This window comes from Tenebrio molitor, chromosome 7 (genome assembly GCF_963966145.1).
Source record: "Tenebrio molitor chromosome 7, icTenMoli1.1, whole genome shotgun sequence".
In the NCBI taxonomy this organism is placed as follows: Eukaryota; Metazoa; Arthropoda; class Insecta; order Coleoptera; family Tenebrionidae; genus Tenebrio; species Tenebrio molitor.
Window position 1 is genome coordinate 13,504,531 of NC_091052.1, and position 19,821 is coordinate 13,524,351.

Sequence of the window (19,821 nt, forward strand, 5' to 3'; positions counted from 1 at the left end):
ATAGGTACAGGATATTCACATTCAGAGGTGGCTTCTGATTCCTGGGGGACCGTTGGGAAACTTTTCAAGTTTTCTAGACCGTAGTGGTGTTTCTCCGGAATTTACATGGCGGCGTGTTCGTGTGCCGCCTCCGGACCGGATGAAACCGATACGACTTTCTCTTACTAACTAGGCGGCGTGAGGTATTTTACGGGGGATGGATGATACTTATGATATTGAATATAAAGTTATGCGTAACCCGATTTGAATACGAAGAACCGAAAATGGGACCTAATTCTTGGGGGCGGCGAATTTTCCGATAAAATGTGGTTCATCAATTCCAAAGTTTATGATTATCCTAATGTGGAAAATTTATGCGGCAATTTCCCACAAATCTCGAATAAAAATATACGACCCCCACCTACACGTCGACCGCACATCCACCGGATTAAACTTCTGCACAGAAGACGTGCCAGTGCTAGTGTCAATATTTAATTACGAGCCAGAGTGTGTTCTACGTCTTCTCCGGGTAGTTTTTCCCGGATTAATTAAAACTTGTTTGCAATTTTAATTTTGAATTTATAATCCGCACTAACTGCACTACAACTAACTCAAGGCATGTAGACGAACAAAGAATGCAACACAACTTCGAAGTTTAATTAGTGTTCTTTCGGCTTCGACAACTTTCCACATAAATACTGCATTTTATGGGTATTGCTCGCTTTTTACGGTGGCCGTAATTAAAAACGAGTGTTTTCGAGATGTTCCATTCTTGAGGGGGCTCGACTCATTAATATTGCAAGTCGATTAGAAGACTCCCACCGTCGTCATGTCGTAAAAGCGACTGCATATGAAATACCTATCATCTTTGAGGAGTAATTTGGGGGCAAACTGCGGCCGCCTCGCTGCCACTTCATCGGCGGATTCCTCATCGATTGTATAATATAAATTAACTTGTGAAATAGTTTGGAAACGCAGAATATTCGGACGATTCAGGTGGGGCGAGAATCACGAAATTCAATTTAACAATTTAATAAGGAAAAAATGCGATTTTAAACAGTTCGCCCCGAAAAACGTGCTATTTGGCACCACGGCAAAGACGGGGGCGCTATCGAATAATCTCAAACATTCCGGGTGGAATCCGGGTCCGTTTGAGTATGGCGGGAATGTTTGGGGCCGGTATGTTGTACTTGCGATTACACGCTGGAATGTCCGACCGCACAGAATCTATACCGCGCATCATATCAATGTTTATTTTGTTGTAAAGCGCAAATGACACTTAATGAGACAAGTTTTCAACGTCAATATCATCAGTGGAATTAAATTTGTTCAAGAGATGAGGTCGGATTAGTTGCGGAGTCTATTTGGGAAAGTGTTGCTCTTCGCGATTCGTACACTCACAAAACTCTCTTGAACGAGCGACCTGCCATAAAACTATTTTCTATGCAAACGAGAGAACAATATTTTACGGTTTGTTGTCACAGAAGGGAACGAGGTTTCACCCGATCGAGGAAATTTTCAAAGGGACGAGATTACCACAGAGGTTCATTATTTAGGTATCGTTGTTCCTACAAGGAGTTGTTGACTAATAATAATAAATGTGTCTTGTTTCCAGTAAAATCAGCGTAAGAAAATAACTGTAAAAAATAAAAAAAAAACTACAATGAACCGATTAAATCTCTCCTGACCTGCCAGGCTTGAGCAACGATGGTTTCAATTTTTAAATGAAATAAAGTTTCGAAGGATCCTTCGTGTGACATCAACTTTAAAAGTACGAACAGAAAATTAAAAGACTAAACCCGACATGATCAGACTCCACTTGTCTGTTAGGCTCGATCTGTGATGGTTTTAATTTATTAATTTCTAACGGAAATACACTTTTTTTGCATATCGTAATGAAAGTGGCACTTTTTTACACGTAAAATCGTAGTGAAAGTAGCACTTTTTTACACGAAAAATCGTAGTAAAATCAGTACTTTTTGCATCATTTTATTCCATTTCCTTTGAGATGATTGTCAAATCATACCTATTTTTTTTTGTAATTTTTTATAAATCCTTTTGGACCAAATTTCTCAACTTACATAGACATGCAAAAAAATAGTGTGTACAACACGTTATGAAAGTCTCTTTTGTTCACTTATTTGCTTAATTAACTCGGGCTACGCCCTCGTTCATCAATCTGCAAATTCGTGTAAAAAAGTATGACTTTCATAACTACGAGTAGTTGTACAAATAACTATAGTAACATCCCTTACATATTTTAGGATTACAGCACCCTTGAAAGTACAAAAAAAAAATAAGGGACTGGACCCGATCAGACTGAACAGTTATAAACAAAAAAAAAACTCCTTCTGAGGACATTAAAATGCTCCGAGCATGCTTATCCCAAATTCGTTGCCACTTTAGGTGAATGTGTTGAAAAACATATTTTTTTCAAGTTTTTCTCTTCTGCCATGGGAAATAAATAATGAAACACCATGAATTACAGTTTTTTTTTACTTGCTAGTTATTATTTCTACTAAACAAGCAAATTTAAAACAATTTTTCATTAGATATTCATTCCGTATGAGAATTTTTGTACATTTATATTTTTATTATTATTTATTTCCAATTATTAATCATATTTTAACAGAAAAATTTTGGACAGTCGAAAAATGTGAACTCAAAGCTCAAAGCTTTTATTGAACTAAATTGATAACGTTCAGTTAATCTTGTTCCCAATATTTGATATACATAAATATGTACATATGTATTTGGAAACTCTCAGTTACATGTCCATTTTTTAATTACATATATTGAATTATTGAACTCTTGTACGTATCGTATTGTATTAAGCCCGTCCCACTATGCATCTCGCTTTGGCAGGTGCGATTAGAGCAAGACGCGAGTTGTACGTTTATTATATCGGGCCTTCAAATAAATATATATTTAGAGTAGGCGTAGGCGACATTCTAATTCTGTTAACAGTGTAAAGTAATTTTTGTAAGTATGTAACCAATTATTCTCCGGAGTTACACAAGTTACATAGTAAGCTTTTTTCCAATTTCATATTGTCATATTCCGTGGAGGGGGAATAGGGAGAATGCACTACAAAAATTAAAAATATTTTCTAACCTAATTTTATTTCGTTAAAATGTCAGACGTTTCTTGTGTCTACGCTGGAAAAATGTTGCAAACAATTGAATTTCCATAGGTTGCCCGTTATTAGCGACGTCAAATTTTTAGGTTAAGTTTGAACCACATTTGTGATAATTTTGTTTAATTTTGAAATTTCCACTGCATGATGGCAACGAAAAGCTACGCAGCAAGTGGACAGATTTATTTGTGGAATTGTAATACATATTGGAATAGTGCAGAGTTCTGAAAAAAACTGTTTTTTGAAAAACAAACTCAAAACGGAGTAATGAATTTGCAGAAAAACTAAGAAACCACGAAAGAACACAACTCAAAATCTCAAAAATTGAAATTTGTAACATAACATCTGTCTCAAGTTGCCCACATAAATTTTCAAATATTTGTAGCACCATGTACTGCTGTCAAATGTCAACAGCAGACGCAGGTCATGTCGACTTCTTGATTTAGACTAAGCTCATCGGATTACAATTAAAATATGGACTCTATATTTGTAGAATTTTCTTTCGAAAATTTTGTATACACAAATTTTTGCTTTAGGACATTCCCAATTTATTTTGATTTAATTCGACAAAACTGGACAAGAGTTGCATTTCCATAATGCCGTTTTCAGAATGATCGAACTTGTCGCTTTATCCGCCAGATCTAGTCTCCAGAGACTAGTGTTTATTTTCAATAAAAACATTTTTTTTAATGCCAACACCAGATTATTATCATTACACCTTGTTTGTTAGAATCTCGGATGATTGTGACAAAAAATAAATAAATTGTGCGAATTTTCCTAATTTGTTGCTTCTCCGTCAAAAAAAAACTATGAACCACCCCGGCATAATGTAAAATTGTATAATTATAATTTGTAACTGAACACCGTACAAATTATTTTTAAGTTTTGAATGTTCCTCTAGAGATCAATTAATTGTTATTATTCATTATTATGATCGTTATTATCAAATATTACGAACGCTTTCAACTGAAAATAACGTGTTCACTTTTTTGCACACTATAAAGTCTTGCAAAATTATTAAATTCAGGCTCATTATGTAAAGGAGATTTTTTTTGAGTATCGTAAAAAATTAATTAATCAAAATTCATAATAAGAGAACTAGAAGTTTGGAAATAAATTTCATATTATCACAAAATGCTGATATCGAGTTTACAATTAATTCTGCGGGCGCCCATTTCATTTAAAATTGATGTGAGCGATCATCGAATGATCGCAGTTCAAATGGTAATGACGTCGCGACAGATGGAATCCCATTCTCGAGTCAGTTAACGACAGTAGAATATACTGGTAGTTTGAAATTGATCGGAAATGACATTAAACAGTACAGCATCGTTAGACAGGACGTAGTAGTATTTTTGCTTGAGCTTTAGGGTAGGTAAACGGTGAACCACCCTCGTAAAGTGAAAAAATGCGGCGCGATTGTCAGAATGGAGGGTAAAAAGACGTCTGGCTAATAATAACAATTTGTTGTAAAAGGGTTGCAGCGCAGCTCCGGATCCAATTTTAGGTGTAGCACGACCGATAAAATAAAATTTTACGAAAGCAATTTTGTTAAGGAGGGCATCCTTTCGCTAGTTGTAACGCGGAACGGAGATTAATTAAAAAAGCGTGGGGCCCCCTTTATAAGCAGGCACCGGAGTAAAAAATATCTGGCTGTTCGGGCGTATCTCGAAATTTCACTGTTCCCCTTTACAGCTCGCAACGTGCCAATAAAAATCTGCCTAATCAAAATTTGTGTCGGGGAACAAAGGGGTCGGAGTCGGACCAGTTAAAATCCTCTAATGCAGACATACGAGAGGGAAAAGTGTTTTGTGACGTCGTGCGTCATTTCCAGGTGGCATTAAGCAAACGTAAGTCTCTGGAGTCGGATACGAACATGGCAATGTTAAACTAATGGGGATGTGTTGTCTCGCCGTGGCGCTCCATAAAACCAGATGTTACTCATGTGGGCGCTACGGATCTCATTTCCATGCTTAAATTCCCCCTTGTAGCTGCCACTGATGCTGAATTATAGATGCAGTCGTATATTTATTGCTGTCCTTTTTCAAGGTGGGATTCGCCATTGTGATCTGCGTCGGACTCGGCCGCTGCAGATCCTAGTTCTGGTCCCACAGGTATTACAACCTGGAATGTTTATTGTGGCCCCACTTATTTTATTCGAGCAAACTGTTAAAATATTTCCACAAACTTTCTGGAGAGCTCGCGCGCTTTCTACTAAAAACCGGAATTATTTATGCACTCTGGGCCACTTCTTCTTCGCATTAGTCACAAATGCGAAAGCTCGCTCTCCGACATCAATAATTAACCTCCACACCAAGATTTGAAATTTTTATGCCCCAACAATTGTCTCACGCAATCACCTGCACTCAAGATGCACATCCCCGAATACGCCACGCCGGATTTATGGGGTTGTAAAAATGTTGAGAGCCGTCGCGGCGCTTCACTTTGCCTTAGTTGTCTTTCAGATACGCATCCGTCTTGGCGGAAGACAATTTCGAGGCACTACAAATATTCAAATGTCTGTCGGATTTCGGGGGCCGGCCATGATTTATACGGGCGAGGAGACGGCAGCACTTTCTTCTGCGGTCCCGCCGGAGCCGCCAACTCCCACCGATATAAAACTCCCGACCTGTATCGCAATTCTCTCAGCTTTACTGCCATCGCCGAAACAACGACCGTTCCACAATGAGGACAACCGGATTAACACCGAATCAACAATTTATCGACTTGTCCTCCGGCTAATGCCGTCGAGGATAAATTAACTTGTAAATTAATTAGTTCCCGTCTAGATTAATTAACGCATAGATGATGTAAGTCACCTGATAACATCTAGAAAAATTACGCGACCGCTCCTCACTTCTCCTCAAGACCTACACCGTGCCACGCGCTTAATTACTCCTGTCTCACTTTATTTTTAAACTTTGCATATCAAATCGACAAGAAATCTACATATTATTCCGAACACGTTCTTTCAATTACCGGGAGTGAGCCGTCTAACTTAATTACTCAAATATACAGCACAGTGGAACAACCGCAACAAACTCCAACCAGATTGTTCTATACTTCCACACTCACCTTCGTCTATCTTTTCGTTTTCTGGTTCCCGCGAAGCCGACGTCAGAACTGCCACCAAAGAAATAACAAAAATCTCCTTGTACGGCGGGGACATCTTCTCTCACGCACAATCACTCACACTGTATTGTCTGAAACAAAAAACATTTCCTTTGATTGTTTGACTCGCAGAATGCAAAATTAAGATTTAAATTAAACTGGACGCTACATTGTTATTCAGGTGTGCCTCAAGGAACTACTGGCGGCCCGGTGTTGTTCTGTATATAAGAATACTTAGGAGTGGGAGTCGCCGTCCCATCGAGTGGGCCACTTTACTAATCAAGGTGATTAGGTTTCTGGATTATTTCAGACGGTTGATGGAAGTTGGTGTTATCTGGCGCGGTTTGGCCGCGGTCCAACTCCGGTCGGTAGCGCTACTCCGGGATTTGAGCAGAAAACCTTTGAACCCTCTCGATTTAGTCCGGCTCGTCTGCAATTCGAGGGCGAGTACTTTGTGCCCGTCTGCAAATCATCTGATCGCGACGTAATTAAATTTATTTGGCGAACGTCCCGAGTGCGACGTGACTAAATTGCAAAAGGCTGGCGTCCACCGATGGCACAACGACTCGTTATTCTTTGCGAGAGTGGCTAATGCCAGTTTAAGTAAAAATGAAACGTAATACCGTTGTTGGAGGGGCGCGAATTAAAATAAAGTTCTTCGAGGAGACGTTGAAACGTCGTCGGGAAGCTGAAATCACAGAAGACACTTTGTAAAGAAAACAAAAACAAAACCACACTTTAGACAGCCGGTATTAACCATCCCAACAAAGCTAAAACTAAAAACTACCCTCGAAGGCAGGTAGGAGGCAACAGTCAAAATCAACAAAAGGAATTTCACAAGCAATTACCGCCGAGGTGAGCCCATCGTCTGCAACACGAGACGATGAAAAATTTCAAACTTTCAGCCAAGTTTAAATTGACAAAGTTGCGAATGCCTCTGAACGGCTACTTTTAATAATCACCCGATTATTCTAATCGACACGTCAATACACCGTCTGGGAGGACTTCACGAGAACACCTTGACCATTGTGTGTAACATAATGCTGAGTCCTATCATGGAATTAGTATGCTTCGAGATGCGTGACGCCATCTATAATGACTTAATACACGACGGACTGCGGCAGCCTTCGTTTTGAACCTATAATTATGTCCGAGGCGGAATGACAGGATAGAGAGATGATGCTGGTGCGGCTCTTATTCAAACGAGTTTCTCAAATAGCCGTAATTTACAAGTGAGATTGTAAGAGAATAGGACACGTCTTTTTTTTACGTAATAAGCCAATTGCTCATTCGTCGAAAGACTTCATTGGTCACGCCGCCGTGAAACGCCAAGACCGTAATTGTGTCGGGTATTGGTCCCCCACAAACTTGTACCGCGGGATGACCTCGCCTGATGCAAATCACTTTTTTAGGACTTGTGATTGCTCAATCAGCAAACGTGAGTCGGTTTTTGCCGTCGAGTAGCGCAATCGCAATATTGTGTTCTCCACCTGCAAATCGACAAACGCTTGACCATTACCCACTTCCTTCCCTGATTCTTTCTGTTCACAAAAAACAAATTTAAGCACATCTCGACAAAAAAATTTAAAACCAACAAAAACGAACGACGTGTAATGTAGACAACCTGCAACAATAATTTTGCCAGATTTATATTTTGAATTTCACTTACCACACAATTCAAAACAAAACATAACCTCAACATAATTTGCACTATTAATGCATCTATTACTCGAATTGCTACATTTCGTCATTAATCTTGTCCTTCTAAAAATTTAGATTTAAATTTGGGGTATTAAGCAACTTCTTTGCGTAAAAATACGAACCACTAATTTGAGGTTATGTGAAAATAAATTGTAAACAATTGTCCCAAAATGATTAATGCAAGTTGCAGGTAATTATTTGCGAAAAATTGCAAGTCATATCTTTTAATAATTCAATCATTTTCCCACTTGTTTCCGTTAATTTTAATCTTTTTAATTATTTATTGGAGAAAATCAGCAACCGCAAGAGGGCGCTGAAAATTGAACGAAATAGGGAAAACAAAGAACAGCTGATTTCATTTGTATTTGGATTTAATTTGCCGCTAACAATTTTTTACATTTTACATTATAATAAATGGTTTAAAACAAATTGCAAGTTATAAGAACCACCAAGATTATCAGTTTGTGTTGATTTGTCTACCAAGACCTTTGTCATTGCAACTTTCTAAACTGGCTCTTCAACATTTATGTTTGTCTGTTGTGCTGTTTCTTCATTAACATCAACAGTTGGAGAAAATTTGTCAGCATCAGCAGCGTTACCCAGATCATTTCTTGCTTCTTTTACACCAAAATTTAACCTTCACGAACTACAAAAAAACAACACTAGTTCGGTCAATAAAATTTGTTATTATAGTACCTAAGAAGTGTTACCTATTAGTATAATTGTCCGTTTACTCTAAGGTTATATTGGGGTCGTAGAATTATCCCATTGTGTAAAAGTTGATTTTTCTACAATAGAAAACATTTTGTGATTGTAAACAGCAGGTAAACCCGGCTGGTTGTTTCATTCAGAGTGGGACTGAGGCAAATTTGTCGAAATATGAATTCCAATTTATAAATTTTCGTTTTTAGAGATTATGTTGAAAAATAAGCTATGAAGGTCTAGTCACAAGGGGGTGTTCTAATCCTATTAAAAAGACCAGTGAATTAACCAGGGTACCATATACTTCGGTTCAGAAAATAATAAAACTAAACATTCTCCCTTAAACCGGACCTTGTACATCCACCCAACAGCTTTTAAAATTTGATTTATTGCAGGGGCGGGTGGCTTCTGAAACCCACACAAAAGGGCAGCTTATTAGGAGGTAACTACTTTTACGGCCCCAATATAACCTTAGAGTAAACGGACAATTATAGTTTGTCGACATTTTACGGTTTTATTGTGAGTACCCACTGGTAAATTGTGAGAGGGAATGGCTGTGAGTTTCAATTGTCTCACTTAACACCTTTTGCTGATGTGTTTTTACATATAGCTTTTTAGCTATAATCAATAATCATCAAAGCTTCCCAAACTTGCCCAAAGGTATAAAATCGGTTGGTAGAAAGTGCTTTGTAACCCCCAATAAAAATATCTCCGAATTTAGCCTGAGTCCCTGAGTCTGCTTTCAAAAAATCGCAACATCTTGACCTGCTGCAAGGGGTTTTAAACAGTTTATTATTAGGGATTGATATCCAACTCTTAGGGGCCAATAAAGCAATTGACTCTATTCTCACTTATTTCTAGAAGCTCTTTAATAGGTTTTCCGATTTTTAAAACTTCCTGCCTGGTATTTTTTAGAGTTTTTCATTGGGAAATAACATCATGGAAATAGTGCAGAGAAATGTCTTTGCTCACTAAATATCACACTGTATCACACTGCGGCACGGAACAATAACACTTTGAGGTACTCGTTATCACTTCAGGCACAATTTATTATGAAAAATAAACGAATTTGGCTATTTTTTGGCGATTGAAATGTATTACAGCCAATACGTAAACATTTGTTTTCCCTATTTCGTTAGTTCAAAAATTACCACCAGAGGTCAGCCACTTCGCTGATTTTCTCTAATTGCACCCCGCCGGACCTGTTTTTTTACATTTAATTTGTAGTAGGCTTTGGTAAGGGTGCGGGCTGCGGGCCCTTTGTAGTTGCCACCTTTGACATTTCTCAATTCTCATTTCATAATATTTATTTATTGTGTTTATAACATCACTCCGACTCCGATTGTTTAATAATAATTCATTAACATTTCCTAAACAACTGCGGTTATCGGGAAGTTGTAAATTGTTTGTTTACATTGTGGAGCAAAATTTTGTTTTGAGGTTATGCGGTAAGTGGAATTAAATTAATTATGGCGAAAACATTATCACGAATCGCGCCTAACATTCCACACTAATTTTTCACGTTTTCTAAACACAAATCAAAATTTGGGCGCTCCGTAATAATAAATTATCACATTTTATTTCAATTCAATTTTATTTCTTCATTGTGTATCGAGTAGGCCGTGAACAAGCAAAAGCCGTGAGCTTGTTGTTGCTTTTGACATTTTCCTTTAAAATGAATTTATTGCGTTTATAATATCAATCCGCTCGTTTAATAATAATTTATTAATGTTTCTAAACAATTGTGGTTATCAGCAAGTCGAATCAATTGATTGTTTACATTGCAAAAGCAAAATGTTGTTTGAGGTTATGTGGTAAATAAAATTTAATTAATTCTCGCAAAATTATTATTACGAATCTTATGCAACATTCGATACATACAAACATTTTCACGTTTTATAAAAATAGAACCATATTCATGATTACAGTAGTATGTAATCAAATCTCATTTTTTAATCAGTAGTAATTTCTACTTGTACTCTGTAGTTTCTAGTAGGCCGCCGAAAAAACAAATGTCGCCCACTTGTTGTTGCTTTTGACATTTTTCTTATAATTTCACTTATTATGTTCATAATAATAGTCCAATTGTTTCATAATGATTTATTCGTGTTTTCTTAACAATTGTGGTTATCAACAAGTCGAATCAATTGTTTGTTTACAATGTAAAAGCAACATTTTATTTCGAGGTTATGTGAAAAGTGAAATTTACATACTACCTAAATCTAGCAAAATGATTGTTCCAAGTTGCCTATTCATTTTAATTTATATTTTGAAATAAATTGAAAAATTTTCAGGATGTTCACCAACACATCGAGCCCTCCGTCTGTCACACGGGACTCTACTTGATGACTGTATAATACGGTATGGAAACAGGTAATTAATTACACATTCGTATTAAAAAAAAGAGGATTGAGTTTAGTAAAAATTTGTCATCGTTTTTACAATTTTTTATAACGGTAATTAAAAAATGATTTTCAAAAACGTACTGCTGAAACTGAGGCTATTTAATAACAGTATAATACAGGATGGAAACTAGATGTGCACAGAATTGTGAAATAAATTATAGTAACTTAGTAGCAATGATAGGAACTACTATGTAGTAGAATGAATATGATTAGTTGATTACCATTATTATTACCAAATTTTCCAAATCTGTTGCTCTCTGGTGAAGATTTAATGTGAGAGCAACACGTTTTATGTGAAAGTATTGAAATAACGTGAATATACACGTGGTTGACACTTGGTCACTCCGCATGTCTTACACTGTATATCTAAGCAAAGAACAAATGGACCTAATGACGTTCGATCATTTACTGACACATGGCGATTTTTCACGGTCGTAAATAAGCCATCGGCGTGGACCGTATAACTTGTGCATCAGCCCCCCACACACAAACAAAGCGACCCTCTCCTCTAAACGAATATAAATGACAGTATCGAATGGCAAATCTCGCTAATCCGGCCCCTTCTGAGCGATTATCTTGCGATTATCGTCCTTGTGAAACGCTGCATGCGGACCCACACTGAAGAGGTTATCTAATGGCTCAATAAGATTCTTAAATCTCACTTTGGCCACTTTCTGGTCCGTTGATTTCGGTCTTGGGGGATGCTGCCGGCTGTCTGCGCGGTGCTCACCCAAACTAATGGATGACATTTTTAAGTAGCGAAGACTTCGCCGCCCTGTATGATCCTTGATGTAATAAGCCGACAATATAAATTGCGGTGATACATCGCAGACTGTCCGAAATTGCGAGTGGCCCCAAAAGTGCATCCTTCAAGTTTTATTCGGGCGACGGAGATAAAACGCAATTATGGTCCTGACACGGAACGAGACACTGCGGAAACGGAGGCGTAAATGTCGAATGGTGGAAGTGGTCAAAAAGTCAAAACCGATTCGGGAGCGAATAAATAACTGTTAAACTGTCGCTGCGATATGAACAATAATATGTAATTAATTAAAAATAATATGCATTTACGTGTGCGTCAGTCTCGCACACGGGTGCACTAATAAACCGCTCATTCATGATGCATTTAACAATTATTATTAAATTATGGCGGTCGTCATCAAAGAGCGAATGCATCGAAAACGTGCATTAGGAACTTTTCGATTTTTAAAGAGTTTAATATTGGCCCTTCAATAATGCAAGTGCAGTATCGATCGTCGACCGGACCAGAAAAAAAAAAGACAGGGGAAGCTTTGTTCCTTATATGTCATCCAGCAAAAAAACGCTATTTGCAAGACATATTGTAGGCAGTTAAAAATGGCATGATATGTCATTTACTTTGACATTTGGCCATTTTGGAAGCGCCACAGTTCGGTTCCTGGAAAACAGTTATTACATAGATTTGTCTTGAAGGGGAGGGGATTGCGCATCGCTTCCTGTGTGGGGTGAAGCTTCCTTGATACTAAACTGATGGCCAAGGGTAGACACGCCGTGATTGATACAGTTTTCGAATATCTCAAAAGCCGACAGACCTCCCCTGTTATCTTCCACCCTAATTGAAGTTGCCGAACTTGAATCTCTTTCTTTTCGTTTTAATAACTGGAGAATTTTGGAATTTTTTTGCGACGGAAATTCCGGCCCAGTTAAATTATTGCTGCGCGAGTTAAAAGACGAAAGTTGTTGCAGTTTCGCTCGTCTCATATATAACCATTCGCAATTTCCGTGTGTCCCGCAGCCCCCGATCCGAGATACGAACAAACTAGATATAAATGTTGGAAGGAAACGGCGAGATGGACGTAAGAAGATGTATGTGGGAAGAAGATGGCTTCAGTCAATGCAAGTTAAGTTATTACATCAGATGACGGTCCAAATTAATCAGAAAATATATAGCCTTCGGAATGGAGAAAACAGGGGAAATTGTCCGTTATGAAAGGAACGAACAAAGGTTTGAACGTGAAAAAGGAAAGGGGGCGCCGCGGTAATTGAAAGGAGGTTCGATCCGGTGGCGTCTTCGAAAAGTCAAACAAATCGAACTAAAATTGTTATACTTTTGTGTTGGGGCGGAGTCCAGAGGAGGATTTATGTGGGGGCAGATATATCTCGCCTTTTAATTACCGTTAGGAGTTTTAAAATGCTCCTGCGTGAGTAAAATAAATGCTTTCAGCAATGGTGCCTAAAAAGTTAATCAAGGAAATAAATTTGGTAAGAAGAAGCGATTTCTTTTTACCTTTTCGCAACTTTTGCTATTTTTCTTTTGGAACTTTTCTCATTACGTGTTGAATTCTCAACCTTGTCAGATAATAGAAAAAAATAGGACAGCGACGTATTTCATTGCTTGCTTCAATTTAGCACGTTTTTCAGCTTAATTGAACAGGAAATGTAATTTAGGATAGCAAAATTCATACGTTTCGCTCTTATTTATTTACTCTGTCGGTTTGCAGCGAAACGTTTTCAACACGTTATCGGTTTTTATCGATGTTATTGGAAATGCAATTTTTGCAGTTATAATCTACCTGTTTGTTTTCGAATGACAAATCCCGATTCGTTTATCGGACAATACCGCAAAACTTGCTGTCACGAACGATGAACTCCACCGAGATGCGACTGTCAGTTATGATGCAAATAAACCGACTCCGGATCGACCATTTTTCAAATTATCAACTTTCATCTGGACGGGATGAAGGACCGGAAGCCGGTCCGTGATACATCACTCCTCTAATTTCTTCCGTTGGAGGTGCTACAGTCAGATAAATTTGTATGCGGGCTTAATCGCGAAGTCTGGATTACATCGTCTGGATTAAATATGTGTAGCTATCCACTTTGTGAATATTATTAAAAGCTTACTCACACAACCCGTATACTCCTGCAGTACAGATACGTCACCAGATACCTAACGTAATTAATTCCCAACAAAACTGTTGACTCTGATTAATCCCCGCGAAAAACTGAACGTCATCAGTCAGGTTACATACTGTATTATGCGGTGACAAAAACTCGATGAAAACACTCACAACCGTCCGAATTTGCCGGATTTCGACGCACTTTCACCATTTTCCACTTTTATTTATCAGAACAAAGAACGCGAAACAAAAATATCGGGAGTTATGACATTTATAATGTGGAAGTAAATACACTTTATGGAGATGTCGACATATTTATTTTTCAACGTTCCGGAGCTTCCACCGTTTGTGCAACAACGAAACTAGTGTCAAATAAAATATCATCTCGCTTCCTCCGCCATTCCTGCAATATTATAAATTATAAATTTTCCAAACTAATGTCAAAGAGAGTTTTCTTTGATCTCTTCGCCTCAATAAACTCCATAAAACGTTCTCCTTTCAGATTTAATCTCCAGCTCTTCAGATAATGGAAGTCGACATGTTTCTTTCGTAACTGTTCCGGCGCCTCCACCACTTTTTTAAATTTTCTTTTATCATTATACCTAATAATTTATTTATGTTATTTCTGCCGCAGGTTGGGTTTTGCCGTAAAGTAAAACACAAGTTCTGATTGATCTCCACACAGCACAGCCGTTATCGCATAGAACACACCTTCTTGGCAAATAACCGGAAACGTACAGAATTATCGCGTCTGGTGTACCTCAAGTTTTAAGTTTAACTTTGCCAATCAACAGTGAAAAGTTTCGTCTAGGTTTCAGGTGTTAAAATTTCCAAACAAATCGCTAGTTGGTGTGCTAATGGAGTCGCATCGAAGTGACCGTTATTACTACTATCTAAGTGCTTTGTTATGTAATGGGTACTGACGTGGTATGAAGAATTGGGGATAATGGTAATCTAATGTAACGGCCGCCAAAATCAATCTCGATCGCCCTGAGCACTTCAACCAGGGATGAAACTTCCCTTTAACTGTTTCATCACCATCCGAGTCGTTCCTGTTAGTTGTGGAACGTGAAAATCCAAAAGAGTCGTTTTTTCGTCGATTGATCGGCGTCCAAATTTCGCGTGTTATCCCGGCTTAGTCCCGAAATCCGCCGACTGTTACCACGTGGTCAGCCTGCGGCGAACAAACTGGAGGGAAGCTAAACTCAATAATGATAAGGGTCAGCAATTGAAATGACCCTCACATACTGAGATACAAGCAGTTATCCCTATTCGGGAAACGCTCCCTCTACTTTATGTACTCTCAATAGCGCTTTTCTTTCTCCGGAGCTGCAAAAAGAGAGACACAAATAAAAATATCGCTGACGTTTACGTTTTTTCGTCGCATAACGGAGCAACAGTTATTGGGGGATACATTTGCTTCGGTTGTTGTTTCAAAATGAAAATTTTCCTGCAGGGGCTGAAAAGTACACGTTTGCCGAAACACACCTACAGCCAGTGTAATTCGCAGGGAAATATCGCTTCGCATCGCGAAACACCCGTTTGGATCGGATCCACAAGACCGTGACTGGATCCCCATTTTTAAGGACAGAGTGTGCATTCGAATATCAATTTAAAGTTATAATTTGCAAAGTGGCGGCTGACAAAAGCAGGGAGTCGAAGGTTCACGTGGGATACGAGAACTAGTCCCGTCAAAAGCAGAGCATCAGCGACTAGTTTCTTGCAGCTAGTTATGATGCGCCATCACACACAGGCGTGCATTAAAGTAAACTTCGTGTTGCTCCAGACCCGGCGACGGAAAGTTGCCGCCCGTTCCTTGTCCTCCGAGCTCTCCGCTGGCACACCTTTGCAAACTTGGAGATGTAAAATCGGGAGACAAGCTTACTAATCTCTATTGAGATGTAACCGAAGAGGCATCGAACGTAAGTGCAAAGCCCGACAGGACTCTCATCGACCGATAAAATATGCAATCAAGGTTCGCATCAAACGGCTCGTGTGACTCCACCAGAGCCATTGTATTACAATGAGACCGACTTAACATACAAACGACATCGTAGATTAGCTCGGATGGTTTTATGCAGTGGATGAAGAGATGGTGGTAGTGCATTAGCTAGAAATTCGAACCGCGCCGGACAACTTCCTACTTCCAAAAATGGAAGCCGGTCCAGACAATCGGCAACCTTGGGCTTGAAGAACAATGCAGCTTCTTCGGGAGGGAATCTTATTAAAACGGGCTCGTCAATACTGTCGGTCCAGTGTGCAACATCAATCAGCGTCAGTTAGCAGACACATCAAGGGTATTCTATTAGGAAGTATGGAGTGGTTCATGCAAATGCATCGCCGACTCGAACAACTAATCAAATGCATTTCTGGCATTCCTCCAATCTATCCGTTTAATTTATTTCAGATAGCGATTTAATTGGTTACGCTTCTCATTAAGCTTGACTGGAGTCACGGTGATTTGTAGTAATATAAGCCCCTTCACGCTGATTTGTTACCATTTAATGCCGCCACATTGTGCATAACTTCCTCAAAAGTTGTCCGCTGGCACCGTTGTCTATTGATATTCACTACAAAGTGTTCCGAAATTATTGTGGAAAAAATGTTTGCCACTATTCGACGATAAGGTCCCGCACTACACCATACATAACCTCCAAACCGCTGGCAAGTGTCAAATATCATTTCTGTCAGTCATTGATCAAAGATTCACAAGAAAGTGAAATGATGTCCCGGGTTTACTCAACGAAAACTAGTCAAAACATGTTATTATTATAGAGGTTTTAATTGATTTAAAACCATTACATTACTGTTTGGTTGATAAACCTAACCTGTCTTGTACCTGTCATTTTGACGGTTCTTGATAGCTGGTATCACTTTTCAAATGTGCGCCAAAATTCAAAGCCAACTACGATACCACAATCATTTTGGAACACTTTGTAGAAACTCTCACTTGTCTAAACAGTTGATTCCATGTTGCAACTTTTTGCAACAACTCTATGCACACAGATGCACCGTCTCCGGTCCCGGGGTCGTAACGCTGATTATACGGCCGATAAAGCCGGAATTATTGACATTTTGTCGTTATTTCGTCATAACCATACTTATTCCGGCATCGACTAATTACTTCTTTGGGGTTACGATCCAATAAGGGATGTTTTATGTGTTGGCGTATAATGAGTGCACATCTCCATTAGTCACGTCCGTAAAAGTGCACCGGAAAACAGACTTTTGCCGGATTCGAGCGTGAAATCGTGGAAAATCTCGAAGATTAATTGAATAATAATGTCGACACCCCCGACAAAATACGAATAATAAATATGGTCTCCACGTGTCGTCTCCGACGGTGGATGACTCGGCATAAAATGTAGATTAATGGAGGCGTGACAAACTTTCTAATAGAGATGCGCCGGAAGGGCACCAATACAAACTGTGGCGGAGCATTTCCCGGTGCTGGGAAACTGACAGATGTGCACTGTTGACCTGGCTAATGGAACCGCCGTGTTTTCTAGCCTTTATCATTCTTACAACCGTCACTCACCTTTACTGTTTACTGCCTGGAGGAAATGTTAATGCTGACCGAAGCGATTGCAAGCTTAGCTCTCACAAAATTGCAAACAACGAGGAGGAAGCGTCGCTCGAAAAAGACAAAGAAGAGCGTCTCACGTTTGCAACGGCAAAACTAAAAAATAAGTAAATCCATCAGGATAATAATTTCCGAGACGAAGACGCCTCCAGATGAGTGCTTGGTAGATTAGATGAATTTCCGGTGCGGCAGTCGGATAGATTCGTTAGCAAAAATAATTGTAGTCATCGACTGCGTTGAATAAATAACTGCAGCTTGGCAGCGACTGCTGTCGTGTTGTCGCTAATGCATACAAATTGACGCAATTACACGTAACGTTCCACGAATCCAAGAAATAAAACTATCGGTTGCACCGTTTGAAATGTGAAATGCAAACGAAGATATAAAAAAAAATGGTGATGGAGTGCGAGAGACCGAATGAGCGATAAGCTAAATAAAAGAGTCTTTATTGCGTTTTAAACCGGAAGATTGCTCAAAGAGGCTCGAAAGTGGACGATAACGTTTACGTCTCGAAATAAATATATCGCAGGTAATAACTTAATAGATTGAGACTTTTATAAAACGCCATATCTAAAGGATACAGCCAACGAACGAGCCATAGCTACGTAATCAATAGGACGGAAACCATTTAGTCTCGCCGATTCGTTTCGAGATTGAGAACACCGGGGCGTAGAAATGCTACTTTTTATTTGCGAAACTGGAGGAGGAATTAATCAAGAATGCCTCCGAGCGGACAATAGTCTCAAAAGAAAATAATAATAAATCAATAAGCCCCTTTTAGTGCCGATCAAACAGAACAAAGTAGCTTATTTTACAATGCAAAATCATATTTATTGTGATTCATCTCGCTCTGCCGGCGAAAACGCTATTAATTAGCGGAATTGCTCTCTCTCCGTGATCGACCGCGACCCATCGACATCTCTTCTTTCCCCTTTTGCATCATCCCTAATAACCTCTCGGTGTCTTGTACGTGTCAAAGGTATCTGGTGCAACGGCGTGATAGAGTGCTCGATCCTTCCGGAATTTAGACGTACGCCAGCTGCGACAGCTGCCCGTGGCAACCTATCCGGAGGCAAATCTTGTATCTGAATGCAACATTTACCAATAAAGACGGCGAAGAGACCTATTTGTTTTTTTCTATCCGGAAGAATCGATCCCGTCCGAATAATTTATCACGAACGGGGCTAATGGTGCGTCTTTACTCCTCTTTATCCTCAACCTAATACAGATATGTATCGCGAATCCTGAATCCGGAGATGTGATCGCATCACGAATCAGATGTCAGTCGGTATTAAATTGTCCAATCGAGTAGTACCGACACCACTCCGCCATTCATCATACCAGGAGCAGGCCTATAATGGGCGATTGTACCGAATTCAAGTAAATGGCAATTGAAATGCAGATCTATAGGGCGTAAAATTGAAAACGCGTACAGATATGACGTATGATGGATCCAGGGGCGGCGGAAGCTGGAGAACTGGAGCGGAAGTCGGTGCACTAATTCTTAAGAATATCTCTCTCCGTTCTGTATTTGTTACGCATTGATAGATAGCTTTCTTCATAACGAAAGCAACCAAAAGAAAAGGGTTATCCAGAAACGTTGAACGACATCATCACGCTTTAGATCCAGGTTGTCGCGAATTTATCAAAGACACTGGAAGATCAGCCCAGCCGGGGGATACCTTCTCAACTACATTCGATTATTTCAGGCCTAAATGTGGATTCCACCAAAAATTACATTTCGTACAGACGAACAAGTTTTTCATTTCGGTTATACGCGAATAAGCTGCTTAGTAGCGTTGTACAATTATAGGGATTACTGCTCCTATTGGAAACCGGGTCCCACAGGAAGCGGCAATGGAATAAAATTGCGCCGTTACGGTTAAATATTGAATAGACAGCGGCGCCCACCAGGTCGAGGTTTTCTCTTCGATAAATCACATTCGAGTGTTAACAGCTGAATTCGGGCGAAATTTAGGCCCCGATAATGACAGCTTTGGTTGTCGGGACGTGTTAACAAGAGCGAGAAGGACGAAATGTGCAATGTAATTGTGTCCAACGGGTTGAAACCAATCTAAAGATGGCGTTGGCTGAATTTTGTTGCCGCAAAGAGATTAAGCATAACAGAAATGGTGGATGCGCCGGGATTTTGAAGAACAGAAGAATTATCGTTCTTTCTAAATTTGATCAAAGCCATCAGACAACAGATATGTTGTACAAGGTGATCAAAAAGAAAACGTATCAAGAGTGCTACCTCATCTTTTGTTTTAGCGAACCGTTTGTCAACTTTGAGTCGTACGTGTAGTTAAACTTGCTATCCGTAGT

At 39.2% G+C, this 19,821-nt stretch overlaps 1 protein-coding gene and 1 long non-coding RNA gene across 3 annotated transcripts in view; one reads left to right on the forward strand and one right to left on the reverse strand.

Annotated features, from left to right (window-relative positions):
• The window catches only part of Sema2a (Semaphorin 2a), a 281,547-nt gene that overhangs the window by 164,907 nt on the left and 96,819 nt on the right, over positions 1-19,821 (reverse strand). For both annotated transcript variants that reach the window (XM_069054101.1, XM_069054100.1), the window contains exon 2: positions 6,191-6,318. In XM_069054101.1, the coding sequence (XP_068910202.1) occupies positions 6,191-6,284 (94 nt within the window). In that variant the 5' untranslated portion in view covers positions 6,285-6,318. The remainder of the gene's footprint in view (positions 1-6,190; positions 6,319-19,821) is intronic.
• LOC138135395 (uncharacterized) overlaps positions 9,878-19,821 on the forward strand; it is a 96,979-nt gene continuing 87,035 nt past the window's right edge. Inside the window, exons 1-2 of the long non-coding RNA XR_011160967.1 lie at positions 9,878-10,077; positions 10,924-11,002. This is a non-coding gene — a long non-coding RNA (uncharacterized lncRNA). The remainder of the gene's footprint in view (positions 10,078-10,923; positions 11,003-19,821) is intronic.